Genomic DNA, 14,089 nt, shown 5'->3' on the forward strand with positions numbered 1-14,089 from the left:
CTCTGTTCCAACTTGCACCGAATCATGTTGCCATCTGTCCTGAGTACAGAAAGCTTTTTGCTTGATCTTGGGTCTAGGACAGGCTGAGGAAGCCACATTAAAATATCTGTTGCTTGCTCTCTGCATCAGGCTTGAGTTCTGAAGAATAAAATAATAAAGAGCACATGTGTGTAATTAAAGTAGAAAGGAAATAAGAAGGAGGATAGCAAGGAACAAATCCAGAAAATACAGAACAGTTGGGTGTCATAATTACAGACATCTGATTATACTGGAGGAGTTAAAGGACTCTGAAAGAAATAGCCCTACAACTATTCTGAATTGTGAGGGGAGGGATGGTGTATTTATCAGGGGTTTGTTTTGTTTGTTTTACATTACTCATGTTTTCAAAATAACTATCTTCATTGTAGTTTTCCCAGTAGCAAACCGTTGTTAAAATCTGCAAAACAGCTTCTGCTGGAATCCCTATTATAAATTGTTCACAAATTTAGTTGAAGTAATTACTGCTTCAGTACTAAGTTGAGTTTTCTTTTTAGGAAGACCCTAGGAAATCTGTTCAACTATTTTGTTGAGATATTGAGCGTTCTGAAAGGTATTTGGTGTGCATGTGTAAAAAAATCTCCCTTAATCTTTTCATGTGCCTAGGGACTTACAAATAACCTTGAATTTATTTAAAATACTGTTTATAAGCGGTTATAAATTACATGATTGATAAACATTTTATTATGTTTCTCATTAAATTGTTTGAGACACTATTAAGCAGTACCTGAGATTGTGAAAGGTGAATGGGCTTGACACAGAACACTTCTAACTCATTAAATTACATAAGGATACAAGTACTTCATCAGAAACAGCTTCAGTATCCTGCATGGTCTCTATTTCATATATCATGAGGGACAATACTGCTTTTTTTACTACAAGGATCATCTAAGGAATCTTCAGAAGGAAACTCTCTTAAAGATTGCTTCACCCTTCTTCTCTCTCCTCTTCTCACCATCTCCCACAGATTTTTCCATACAAAAGGATTATTTGCTTTTAAGGATGCTGTTCTTTGCATGACACTAATTGGGATTTCTGTGCCAAAACCAAAATAATTTTTAATTAACTGATACAAGTCTGGAAAGCTTATGGAAGTGAGCTGGTAGCAAAGAAAAGCTTTATTCTTGTTTCTAACATGCCACTGAAAGCAAGTTTTAACTAAAGACATTTAAAAAGAGAATAGGAAGTAGCTGCAGTAAGGGAAGACTGGAAAGAATAAAAATAATAAAATTGTCATAGGAAAAAAGAATAAACCTAGTCCTGTGCTGTGTTTGTATTTCTAGAAACTTGGACTGAAATAGGTTTAATATCATACGTAAATCTATATTTTGAGGTTTTTGATATGGCTGGGTTTTTTTAAAATGTATTAGCTATTTAATTAGTATACATTCCTGCTTCTGCAATGATTAAATGAAATAAAAATACACAAGATTAGTCTTTATGGGGATCAGAAACATAACTGGAATATGCCATTGAGAACTCAAATCTGTTGCTGAACAGATGTTTTTATATTCATGAATACTTAATGATAAATATGTCCTCAGAAGTGCATGGAACTACAAACTACTGTTTTGTATTTCTTTGTGTTTTCGGTTGAAATATCAGTGGGTTTTTCTGTGTCACACAGTGACACAAATATGCAGAATATATGAGATACTGAAAGATTCATTCAGCTTATTAAATTTTAAGGATTTTATGTGATTTTTTTTTTCCTATTATATCTGCAGGAGAAACCTAACAAAGCTGTCCCTCATCTTCAGCCACATGCTAGCAGAAATCAAGGCTATTTTTCCCAATGGCCAATTCCAGGGTGATAACTTCCGTATCACCAAAGCTGATGCTGCAGATTTCTGGAGAAAATTCTTTGGAGATAAGTAAGTACTAACATTTTACAAAATCCTTAATTCTTTCTAATGATAAGCACAAAAGGAATGATATTGTTTGTTTGTTTGTTTTCCTAAAATCCAAATAATGTTTCTAAGTATGTGGGTGGGCATTTTAAAGGTAATTTCTTGTTCAAGTCTTTATATTGTCTGAAATAGGTAAATTCATTATTAGTAAGTTGTTTATTTTTTTTAAGTGTTGTAGTTCGCTCAAAGGATTAATAAAAATGTGTGGATAGTTCTGTCAAGGGCAGTTACATCCCATCCTAAATTAGACTTTATTGCATGAAGTTTATTGGTTCCATTCTAAGGTGAAGATAGTACATTTTTTTTCATAATGTACATGGCAAATCATGTCCATTCATATTATAGGTATTCTATAAATTATAACTCTTAAAGTCTGAATTAGAAACTTGATATTGGTCTCATGGACAGTATATTTTCTTATCCCATCTTAACTTTCTAACTATGAGAAAATTTAGCGTTTTTTAAGTAGTTAAAATAATGTTTTTATCCCTTATTATTGAAACTTTTTTCTACAACTGTACTACCTATAATATAGTCACAGGAACTCATGTTTTCATTTCAAGTTCTGCTACAGAAAGAGCTAGAATAGCTGGAGATATCTCCGAAGTTTCAATCAAAAGGTTTGGGGAAAACTTACAGTTCAAGAATGGGTCACAAAAATGAATGCTAAGTGTGACTTGTGATTGAAACCTTATAGCAAGAGCAACATTGAAAATGTAAAAGCAGGCAGGTGTGGGGTTTTTTGTTTGTCTCGGAAACAATTTTGTTTATTATACAGAGATAGGCTAATACAAGATGTGTGGCTTCATCGCTTCCTCATATGGAATGTTTATTAGTGGTGCACTGATGTAAGAAGGAGGCGGCAAGAGGTTTGTATATTTTATGGTATAATGGAACACTCATTATGGTTATCACGTCTGATACCTTGCGCAGTGTAGACTGTGACGTGTCACAGAACAATTCTTGCAACAATCTGTTACGTTTTCTGAGCAAGAGCAGCACTTTAAAACAAATCTTTCATTCTTTATTTAGAATACCAGTCTAGTAGATTGGCACTTTCGCAAATTAATTTTGTTCAGTGTGAATCTACAACAGTTTCACTTCCTGTTTTTGCTAGTCTTGAAGCTAGCTTCCAGCTTGCTGGTTTCATTATAGTGTTCCTTGGTAACTTCAGTCTTCTAACAAATTTCTTTCCCACGTACAAAATGTTACAGTGTGATCAAGTTGCTGTATCAATCTTTTTGTTAAAGGAACAAAATCTGACCACATTTTATGTTATTCATTTTAATGTGAAGATGATCAAAATGCCTACAAAAGTTCAGATAAAGTTATCTGAAAGATTATTTTACATGGTATTCAGGGGTCTCTAGCAGATGAGGTTTTTAAAAACCATGTCACTCAAAAAAAACCCAAACCAAAAACAGGATTTTTCAAAAAATGACTAGTGATCATCTTTGTTCAGTGTTTTTCTTTTCTTTCTTCCCTTTGCTTAGCAACTCTCAAATTTTAAATCTCCTCATGGTCCTTCTATTTTTCCTGTTGAGTTCTGTCCTTGAATGACCTTTACCAGCTGTCTTGTTTGCAAATTGCATTTCTGTTGTTGGGATTTATAGATCTCATCTTCTGCAAGCTGCTGTTTCTTTCTGTTGTTTCATTTTCACCAGTTTCGTCAACTTCCCTATTAACTATGATGTTCCTCTTTGTATTTCTCTGCTAACTAGTACTTTCTATGTGAGATTCAAGTGCTTCCCTTCATGTTTCTTTCCAGTGGTCCTGCCAGTGTCCTATGGGAGATGGCACAATAGATAGGTATTTGAAGTGTCAGATGGTAGGATTCTGTAACATGTTAATAAATTTTTATCAGAACAAGGTTGGTAAGAGGAATCAGTCATCTGAATGACTCAGGTCTACCCTTGTCTTTCTCTTGTTCACACTTGACTCTTGTCTTTCCTGATTCAACCCCTGGCATGCTTCTTTCTAATCCTTTTCAGTGCTGCAGAGCTTTTGCCATGTCTTTTTTATGCTTTGCTTTTTTCCTGCTTAGGTAAACATCTTCATAAAATGCAACTTTAAATATGAACTCTCGGTACTAACCCTCTGACTTCCTCCCCCTCCATATGTACGCTGATAGGGAGTTAATTTTAGGATTTTTTTGGTTAAAGCATCCATGCACCAAAAATGTCTAAGAATCGAGGCAGTTTTGGCATGTCCAATTAATTACATGTGTAACCTTGGTCATCTAGTATAGCCTGGAAGTTTTGAGTTCTGTACTGTCAGCTGCTTTATTTTCAGACTAGGTAAATAACTACTGCTATTACTGTTCCCATCTCTTTTCTAATAAAGTCAAGCTGGTTTAGTTACCTGTCTTCTAAGCAGTGAACAGTTGATCTATGCTTGGCAGCCTTGCCATTATTTCAGGTTTAGTTAATTGTGCTTGAGTAACTGTAATACAAGTAACAGCATGTATGTCAAAGAGATGAGAAAAAGGTTTATTTGGCATTATGTTTAATCTCTTTGTTAAACAAAATACCTGAAGCTTTTAAAACAGTAATTATTTTCTAATCCATTTAGAAATATATGGCAGGTATGCCTGTGAGCCACATCTTTTACAGTGGGTCTGTTATGACAAATTAGTTTCCAAATATGCTAATATCACTTTCCTAGATGCAGAGCCTACCTAAAGATTTTGGGTGTTGTAAACAACTGATAAAATCTGTTTTTAACCTGACCACCTAAAGATAGATCCCTAGGACCTCCAGCTCTGTTTAGATATGCAATACAATGAAGGGAGCTCAGGGAGGAACTATATTTTATCTTCTATGACTGTATCTAGCAAGCCTGGACTCCTCGCTTGTTTGCAAAAAGCAGCCCTTACTTTGAGGTCACCAAGTAATGCTGCTCAATATTAGAGCACTAAAAAAAATAAGTTGTGCTGGATCTCGGCTTCTGATAGGTAAACTGTAGCACAAAAAATAATTACGATGCATTGTTTGACCTGATTCGAAGGAGGGAATTGGAATTACTAGATTAATTTATTATCCTTTTCAGCATAACATTATAATTCCTGTTTGTAAACCTTATGAATTGCTAGCTTTTATAAAATCGCTTTCAGCCTTGATTTCCTTCTAAAATGTATTTCTTTTTTTAATTTGAAATATTCTAACTAACAAGAAGGAGGGTAATAGCCATTTATGTTTTGAAGTTGACTCTTTGGCTTTCAGTTTTTGAAAATGTGACCTACGCTTCCATTTACAGAAAGCAATATATTATAATTTGCTGAGGAATAAAATTCAAAAAATACAATTCTCAAGAGTCCAGTTTGTAGTTCAAAAAAACCCAACCAGTCTATATCTGATTTCTTTCACTGCTTTTCCCCAGTGAACAGGAAGCTTCTGGTTTTGTTGGTTACATTTGTCTGTCTGAACACTTGCTGCAAAATTGACAGCTGTAACTAAGTTCATTCATCCTGTTAATAATAATTATCATAGGATGCAGTCATTCTTTTCATGTTTAAAGCTAGTCAGGTGTACATTTACATGACTTCAAACTCATTAGCAAAATAAATGGCTAGGCTAAGTGTCTCAAGTCTCTGATGATCACACATCTAGCCGTTCTTTGAATTTCTGTAGAAAACACAGAAGTAGAACTTGGCAAGTAATTTGAATGGTGCCGTCAGAGCAGTGTGTTGAGGTAACTTCACAATTTCTTAGCCTTCACATACCTGCTCAACTTCTGTATTTCTGGTACACCTCTACAAGACTTCTAGATAATGTCAGTACCTAGAGGAGCTTGTATAGGAGGTGCTTGTGGGAGCAGCAGATATGTTGGTAGTGGAAGGCCATAAGACCTTGCATAGTCAGAGAGTGCAAAAGGAGAGCCTTTACAATTGGGAGGTTTTCCAGTATCATGTTTCAGAGGAGAATGGAAAACCTTGGAAGTGAGATGATGCTTGGAAAGGATATGGAGAGAATAATGTGGGATTTAGGAATGGATAGGGAGGATTCATAAATCAAGGACGGAGATGAGATTTTGATTATTTAGGTGGAAGGAGAATGTGGACAATAGCAGTAGGATGAAGAAAGAAGTGGAGGAATTGATTTTTCTGCAAGGGCAAAGTAGAACCTGTGTCCAAATTAGGGGTTAGGTGTGGAGGTCAGCAATGTCAGTTAGAAGGCCCAGGATAGTTTTGGTGTATTGACTTTGTAAAGGAAGCTGACAGAGAAAAGCTAACAAGGAGATGAGGGAAGAGAGAATTTTGGATTTGCTTTGTGAAGACAAAAACCAGGAATGAGTGAGAACCTTCCAGAGGCTGAATGACTGTAGTAGGCTGAGAAATGGAGTTCCCTGGCATATTCACAGTCTATGAGGAGGAAGAGAGCCTCCTAAAGAAAGTAAAGGATCTGGCTAAAAAAGAACTAAGGAATAAATTGGCACAAGCTTTACACCACGGTCAAAGTCAAGTTCTTAACCTAAGATTTTTTTTTTTTTTTTTTTTTTTAATTTATACCGATTACTAAAATACAATTATTGGAGCAAGTGGTTTTAGTGAAGTAAATTTTCACCCATAGTTTACTGTTATATTTGCACTGAAGCAAATGATAGTTAAATGTACAGCCAAACAGTAGTGTTAAATGGAACTGTGAAATTGTAAGGCATGTAATCAGCAGTTACATTTGTTTACAGATACTTTAGTAAGCCCCAGTGGGTTGTAAATATGCATATAAAACATAATCTGATAGCTTCTTCATTATCAGCATTTTATCACTGCATAGCGCTTGATGTTAATTTCCCCTGGTTCCTTGCTCATTTTAATAGCACCTCACATCTTTGACTAGTTTTCTGTTCTGAGTAAAAATGTGCAAAATACCACTGGGACTGATCCTGAACTGAGAAGGAGAGTGGGTGAGATGACCTAACAGATCTTTCCAGCCTCTGAATTTGAAAGCTATAGTGAAATCATGCAGGGCTTTAACTGTGGAAATTTGTGATTTGTGGCTCTCTTCGTGTTGCAGAATGAATCAGCAGTGAAATGTCAATGTTTTTAGATTTTCAATTCTCCATAGTTCTGCCATTTATTTTAACTTTTAAGGTTTTACTCTCCATTGTGAAACCTTAGAAAATTGAGTGAGTTTCTGTTGTTATTGTCATATAAATTGATTTTCCCCCAACTTTTAGTTTCTGAGGAAATAGAAATTCTTTAATTGCTAGGGTTAAACACATTACTATTTTAATGCTATGATACTTTTTTTTTCTTTTTTTTCCCCCAGCTGAGGCCTGAAATGTATTTACTTTTATTGGCATTTGGGAAAAAATGTGATTATTGATTTCTCAGTAGCAGTTAAACAGGGTATTTCAGATTGATATTCTAAATTTGAGTAGTTGTGGTTCTGCTGTGGTCAGTGCTTTTTGGCTCAGGAAGAGCAGACAGAGCCTCTGTGGCCTGGGTTCAGAGAACAAGCAGTAAAACAAGTAGATCACAATGCACAACTTGACAACATTCAGCTGCCAGAATGTGAGACCTCAAATAAGCTAGGTTTTAACACTTTGTTGATCCTCTTCATTTAATATTTGATTTCTTGTTCTTGCTGCTGAAAATGTACAAGAGCCCTCCTGTTGCCTGAACACTGTAAAAATATGGACTGAAGAGATGGTCCTGGCCCAAAGCAGCTTCAAATCCAATATGAACTGAAGTATAAAGGGAAGCCAAAGATAAAGAGCAAGAGGCAGTGATCTGAGTGCCTTAGCGTTCATCACCATCAAGAACAGTGTTTTGGCAACAGGAACTTTTAAAGAGAAGGAAGTAAACAGGGAATGGGGCTTTTAGAGAATGGTCATTCCCTCGGGTGATCGGCAGCATGGGTATTAGGCTTACTGATACCCTTGTCTAAAAACTTGAGATAGAAGCAGAAGGTACTGTGCCCTGGGTGATAGTGAGACAAATCTCACTGGATCTTCTTCATACAAATGCAACACAAACAAGTTTGAACAAGATAGATAATATAGAGAAGAGCTAGTTAATGGAAACTTGCAAGATATGATTAAAAACCAGAAAAGGACATGGTCTTCACAACTGTTCTGGGTGGCTAAAAATAAGGTAAAACTGCATGTAGAAAGGGTAGGGAAAATAAGATTGTTGTTGGCACATAAGATGATGAGACAGGAGAACAGATACTTGATGAAGAGGCAGTGTTGTAAGTATGAAAGGATGTGCAGGAGCATGAGTGTGCTTTGGATTTGTGGTTAGAGGTCAGAGTTAGAAATATATAGATAAGTGTATCCCTTCAGGAATGCTTCAGGAAATACAGACTTCCTGCTTCCCTTAAGGAAGCACTAACTTGCTCTCACTCCATTAATGTTGAACATTGGAAATGGATTTTTTTTGTGGTATATTGCCATTTCATAGGGCTCATTTTCTCCTTTTACCTTCGCTTTTTCTCATGTTAGATTCATCTATATTTCTTCTGCATTTAATTATTTAATTAATAAGTTCAGAAGCAATGAAAACATGTGGCCTCTCACTTAAAACTGAAGCAGCAGTCTTAAGAAAATGCTCTGTTCAGTGATGATAAACCAAAATCCACATTGCTCACTGCAGACTTGCAAAGAATGTTGTTTCTATCTGGGTCAGTATTCGCTTGAATATTTTTTGAGTTTGCTCTGGATACAGTAATGCCCTTTTCATGTTATGTTTTCTGGCAACATTTAAGAGAGTCTCTTGCAGACAAAAATGTTGATTGTATGTGTAAGTTACACAGGTACCTGTTTATGTTCCTAGACATACTTGTGGTCTGCTCTGGTTCAAATGGAAGCAGTGTCATGACATACCAGAGTAGTTGCATCTCTGCGATTCTACTGAAGTGCTCTAGTCTGCAGGTTCAGAAAATACTTGCTTCCTCTCCAGGCTTATTTTAATGTCTTGTGCTTTTTAATCATGCAGAAATATTCAGGGAGTTTAAGAAAATCCTTCATATGCATGATCAGGGCAGGAAGGAATGGAGAACCTAAATTCCTCTGCTAAATGGCTTGAAAATTACATGCTGGACACTAATCTTTCTCTTTTAGACATACAGCAATTGTGTGGGTAGTGTTTGAAACACTGTATTTGAAATTATACAGTGACACTTCCCTTTGACATGTGTCAGTGATAGTAAATAGATACCATCTTATATAAAAGTATTTTCAAAAATCTTTTTTAATTCATCACTCTTCAAATACACTTACTAATTTTACTATTGCAGAAGATCTGTGGAGAAGTATAATTTTGAGAGGCTTGGGGGAGAAATTACTTATTTAAGGGTATTTGACAGGATTTAAATAAGATGACAACCCCAAAGTAAATGAGAAGATACAGATAGTTTTGTTGATTTGAGAGATACGGTGTGTTTTCTTTCCTTAAATTGGAATGGGCTTGTTTCAGCTTTAATGATGAGGAAAGGTAGTACACAGACACTGCATGGATGAATCATCTCCTGAGAGTTTGGTACATAGACATTAGGTTTTCCTTGTAAGAGGTCCTCCATTACCTTTTTCTGCTATATAAGGTGTGCATTTCAGTTTCCTTCATGTTTTTGTTTCCTTCTAAAATCATCTCTATGAAGATTTTGAACTAATTGAAGGTTGTAATAAAGTAACACGTAGCACAGTAACTGTATTTATGTGTAATATCATCAGATATTTTTGTATTACTTCACTGTCTATTTTTTTAAAAAAATTATATTATAAAAAGAGAAACTGTTACAAAAGCCTAGGGTGTATCTGTTCATAATGTGTGCATATATAGTAGGGCTCTTAACTTTGGGCATTAAACACTTGAGGAAAGTACAGTCACTATGTAATACCATCCTCTCATGTGAGATACTCCCTAGAACATGGTCTCAGCTGTAGTCGTGTGCGTTCTACTGCAAGGAATAGTTTACGTAACTAAGATTAAATACCTGAAATACTGGACACTGCACTTCAACCTAATTCTGTAGAGAACTAATGTTACCAGGATGTCAAATCACATCTTTCTGATGAGCTGTAGCAGAGCTGACTAACTCATCTCATACTAGACGAGTGGCCACAGGTCAGCTTAATAGCATGAGGCATGTGCAGAATAGCTGCCAGTCTCTAGTGCAGGGTATCGTTAGGGCATGATGCAACAAATATTACAAGGACAAAGATCACTGAAAATATTTACAGGAAGAAACTTCTGTGGTTCAGGGGCTGAATGCTGCAGGCAGTTATTTCATTACAAACAGGATCCTACTTTTTCTTTCTATAAAGGCAGTATTTTTTTTCCTGTTTAAAAATACACATATTTTTAAACAACAGTCTAAGCATGCTGTCAACTAGGACAGTCCCGATCTCAACCTTGGTTTCATTGGTCCTGTTCCCTTCCCCCTCCTACTGCCCCTGCCACCTCCCCAAACAAGTAAAATAACTCTTTAGATTTGAATAATGAAAAAGTGTTTTCAAAGGCTCTATATCCCCAAAGACACAAAAAGCAAGAGCAGTGAAATGTTAATTCAAACAGAAACTCAACTTTGAAAACCTCTCTCACCGCCTCATCAGCATGGGAAGGGTTCTGTGTGACCCCCTTCCGGATCTCTGCCACAGGAGGCTGTTTCATGCCATGCCTGAGAGGTCACCAGATGTCAGTGCTGTAGGAGCAGGAGGAGAGGGAGGGTCTTGCAGAATCCTTCACCTTGCGAAGGCTCTGTAACACCCTTAGTTTGAGTGAATGTGGGCTGTCTGCAAGGTCTTAAAAGAGAGCAACAATTTGTATATATAAACTGAGGAAAAATGATTCCTGGCTGGAGTTGTTTCCAAAGTATTTAGGAATGATACAAGTATGACCTGTATAGAAGCAGCTGCTAAGAAACAGGTGTTACCATGTTTCAAAAGCCAGTTCTCACCTTTATTTAAGAATACAGAAGATAAAATACCTATTCCACAAAGCTGCAGAAAGAAATCTGCTGAATTTAGTGAATTTCAAATTGAGACCACCACTTTTTAGACACTTGTTCTTGGAGAAGTCTGACAAAGTAACATTAGATGTTATTTCATTAGCTAATTACTCATTTCCCAACATCTGGTTTCTGCCTTAGCCAAAGTACGAGCCAACAGAGCTCTAAAAACATATTCTCCTGAAAGATTTTTGTTTGTTTTCTCAGTTGTTGGTGAAGTTTTGGGGGTGCAGCATGTTAGTGAATAGGTAGCAAAAGATCCTACTTACTTATTAATCGCATCTAATGAACATGGTTTTGTGAAACTGTGTCAGGTGAGGCATGAAAAAACAGTTCTTAAGATATAGTAAGGCTATAATCTTTCCTGATAGATTCTCTGTTGGTTTTTACTTTAGGGTTATTGTCTTAACCCTGTTTAAAAAAACAAAACAACAAACCAAACAAAACCCCCAAACAAACCCTACCTGCCCCTGCGACCCCCACCTTCCCCCTCCTCCAAAAACCAACCGGACGCCAAAACCAAAACCTTCTCTAACCCCATTTCAGCATGATCCCAGTGCTGTAACCATTTAGGGTGGTGTACAAAGAGAATCAGAAAACATTGCAGAGCTACAGTTACAGGAACTAAATAAACAGTAGGCTCTTGAACTAAGACAGCTTCTACACCACAAAAGCACTGACGTTTTCCAACTTCGTTCTCTGAACTTTGTGCAATGTTTCATTCTCTCTTTACCATAATCAAAATTCGATGTGCATTTTTTCTTAAATGGCATCTGATGTGGTATCTCTTTTCAGCTCTTTGTGGTTTCCTGTTTTTCATACACAGATGAAAGTATCTGCTGAGATCTATTAAACTTCACATTTTATCATTTATGACTTTCTCAATTTAAGCTTCTAAGTAACAAGTACATTTCTTTGCACATACGAATGTAGTGAATGCCTGATACGGTAGAAATACAGGAGTGTGTCTTCAGTGTTGTACTTCGGATTACTACTTGTTTTAATTTAGCTTAACTGCATATCTATTATGCAGAACCAACTTAATACAGTTGGTCTTTTTTTTTTTTTTTTCCCCCATAGCACTGTACTATGAAGTAATATACATTTCTGCATAAGAAAATAGACCAAGTGGAGTAAAACATTTTGGCTCTTACAAAAATAAGGCAATATGAACTAATAAAAATTGCAATAAATAATTGATTTGTGAGGCCTGTATCTGTCCTTTTAGCAGTTATTAACAACAAATACTATGAATGTTTGAGATTTTAAGTCCTGAAAAGAGCTACGTATTTGTTAGTAGTTATATGTTGGTTATATTTTAGTTAATTAAAATATTTTCAAGATATTCTATAATCTGCTTTCAATGTGAGGCAGAACTTACTTTAAGAGAAGGTGTTACGGCTTTGCAAACTTTGGATTTGACCCTAGTGACATGAGAAGAATTTCTATTATTGAAAAATTTCTCATAATTTTGAGAGTGATAAAAGGGAGCACTTCCAAGTGATCAGCCTCACATCAGATTTCAAATACAAGCGCTTGGCTGGCAAAATAACTATGTTATCTCTGATATCTCTAACTATGCAGATAGAAACTGAATTTGACATAACACTGCTTTGTATTAGAGAGGATAATTTTAATTTCCTTCTATTTCAATTTCTCACCTTTTGCCACATTCACTACTGTCTGAAAATATTCCCCATCTGCAAGAATGTGTGAAGGTGAAGATCTGAGATGTGTCTTCTAATATTCATGAACCTGTCCTGGGCTATGACAGGCCTTGGACCAGTATCAGTGGTATCTAGTTGATTGCTATGTTACCTGACCAGTGTTTATGAGCTTTAGCTATAAAAAATATCATCACAGTTGATACTAAATCGATGCTTATCATTCTGAGAAGAGAAGGTGTGAAGAAAGGAGTTCTCTACCAGGCACTGAGCTCTGGTTCTTTATCTTTGAGAGGGTGTGAGGTTGGTTGCTACACCTGCTTGGTAGGATATTTCAGTTTCTGTGGGGTTCTTTTTGTTGTCCTTTTAAGAAAGCTTGAATATTTCTTGTTGTAAGATAGTACACTTTGTACTAAAAAAAATACACTTGTTTGGCAGTGTTTAAAGGAAGGAAAACTGTTCTTTCATTTGCTTAGGCTGCTTTCAGAAAACTTTTTTTTTTATCTGTAGAGAAACCAAATTAATGTTCCTCTTCTTTTAATAGTCTCTTAATAGTCCAATTTTGATGTATTAAATACATGGTTTTATTAAATTTATTATTCCCACCCCTCTCACAGAACTATAGTGCCATGGAAAGTGTTCAGGCAGTGCCTTCATGAAGTTCATCAGATAAGCTCTGGTTTGGAAGCAATGGCTCTTAAATCTACTATTGACTTGACCTGCAATGACTACATTTCAATTTTTGAATTTGATATCTTCACTAGATTATTTCAGGTAAGATTTGAAAATTTTAGATACTTGTATGAGAAGCCCTGAGGCAAGTACCTATGGATCAAGGAGGTGGATTTTTTTAAAAAAACTGAAATAACTGAGACGCTAGAATTCAGAAATAAATGTTAGTCCTTCAGAGATGTTTGGGACATCAACACATCTGAAAAACTGAAAATATCTGTCAACGCTTCATTTCTACACATATTTAGTATGATTACAATATCTTTGTGTTTGCTTACTTATTTTTCACTATTCTTTAAACACATTTCTAGAAACTCAGACCTTCAGGTACTTACCTAAGTTTTACTTCTGTTTTCACTGTGCTTTTATATTTGTACTTATATAAAGTGTTTCTACAAACACATAAGGAAAGTTGCATATAACTCTTTTTTTTATGGTTAATTGTAGGCCTAACTCTTATGAACATATTTTTGCCATTAATGCTCTGCTATTTATTTACAGTAGGGGACTATCTTTGGGAATAGCATTAATTATATTATTGCTAATAGGTAATGTTTATCTAAAATAAGCTTGTATGAATGTTATGTGCCTCTGTTAACCTTGTGTCCCTTCTACAGAATGTACTTGAAGTATTTTAGTCAATATAGAAGGCTGTGATGGTTTGCATTAATGTTAGTCGTATTGATTCTGATTTTGTCATTCTAGATATTTTTTTGTATATAGCAATTTTTGAGGTATGCAACCATTTATTTGATAATTTCTTTTCTTTACCCATACAGTGATAAACTGGTGCATGGCC

General features: G+C 35.7%; 1 protein-coding gene across 3 annotated transcripts in view; it reads left to right on the forward strand.

Moving 5' to 3' along the window:
* CBLB (Cbl proto-oncogene B) overlaps positions 1–14,089 on the forward strand; it is a 132,159-nt gene that overhangs the window by 65,525 nt on the left and 52,545 nt on the right. For all 3 annotated transcript variants that reach the window (XM_026852952.1, XM_026852958.1, XM_026852967.1), the window contains exons 3-4: positions 1,764–1,910; positions 13,176–13,332. In XM_026852952.1, coding sequence (XP_026708753.1) covers positions 1,764–1,910; positions 13,176–13,332 — 304 coding nt within the window. The remainder of the gene's footprint in view (positions 1–1,763; positions 1,911–13,175; positions 13,333–14,089) is intronic.

The sequence above is a fragment of the Athene cunicularia genome (assembly GCF_003259725.1).
Source record: "Athene cunicularia isolate RWA chromosome 1 unlocalized genomic scaffold, athCun1 chr1_part1, whole genome shotgun sequence".
Lineage (NCBI taxonomy): Eukaryota > Metazoa > Chordata > Aves > Strigiformes > Strigidae > Athene > Athene cunicularia.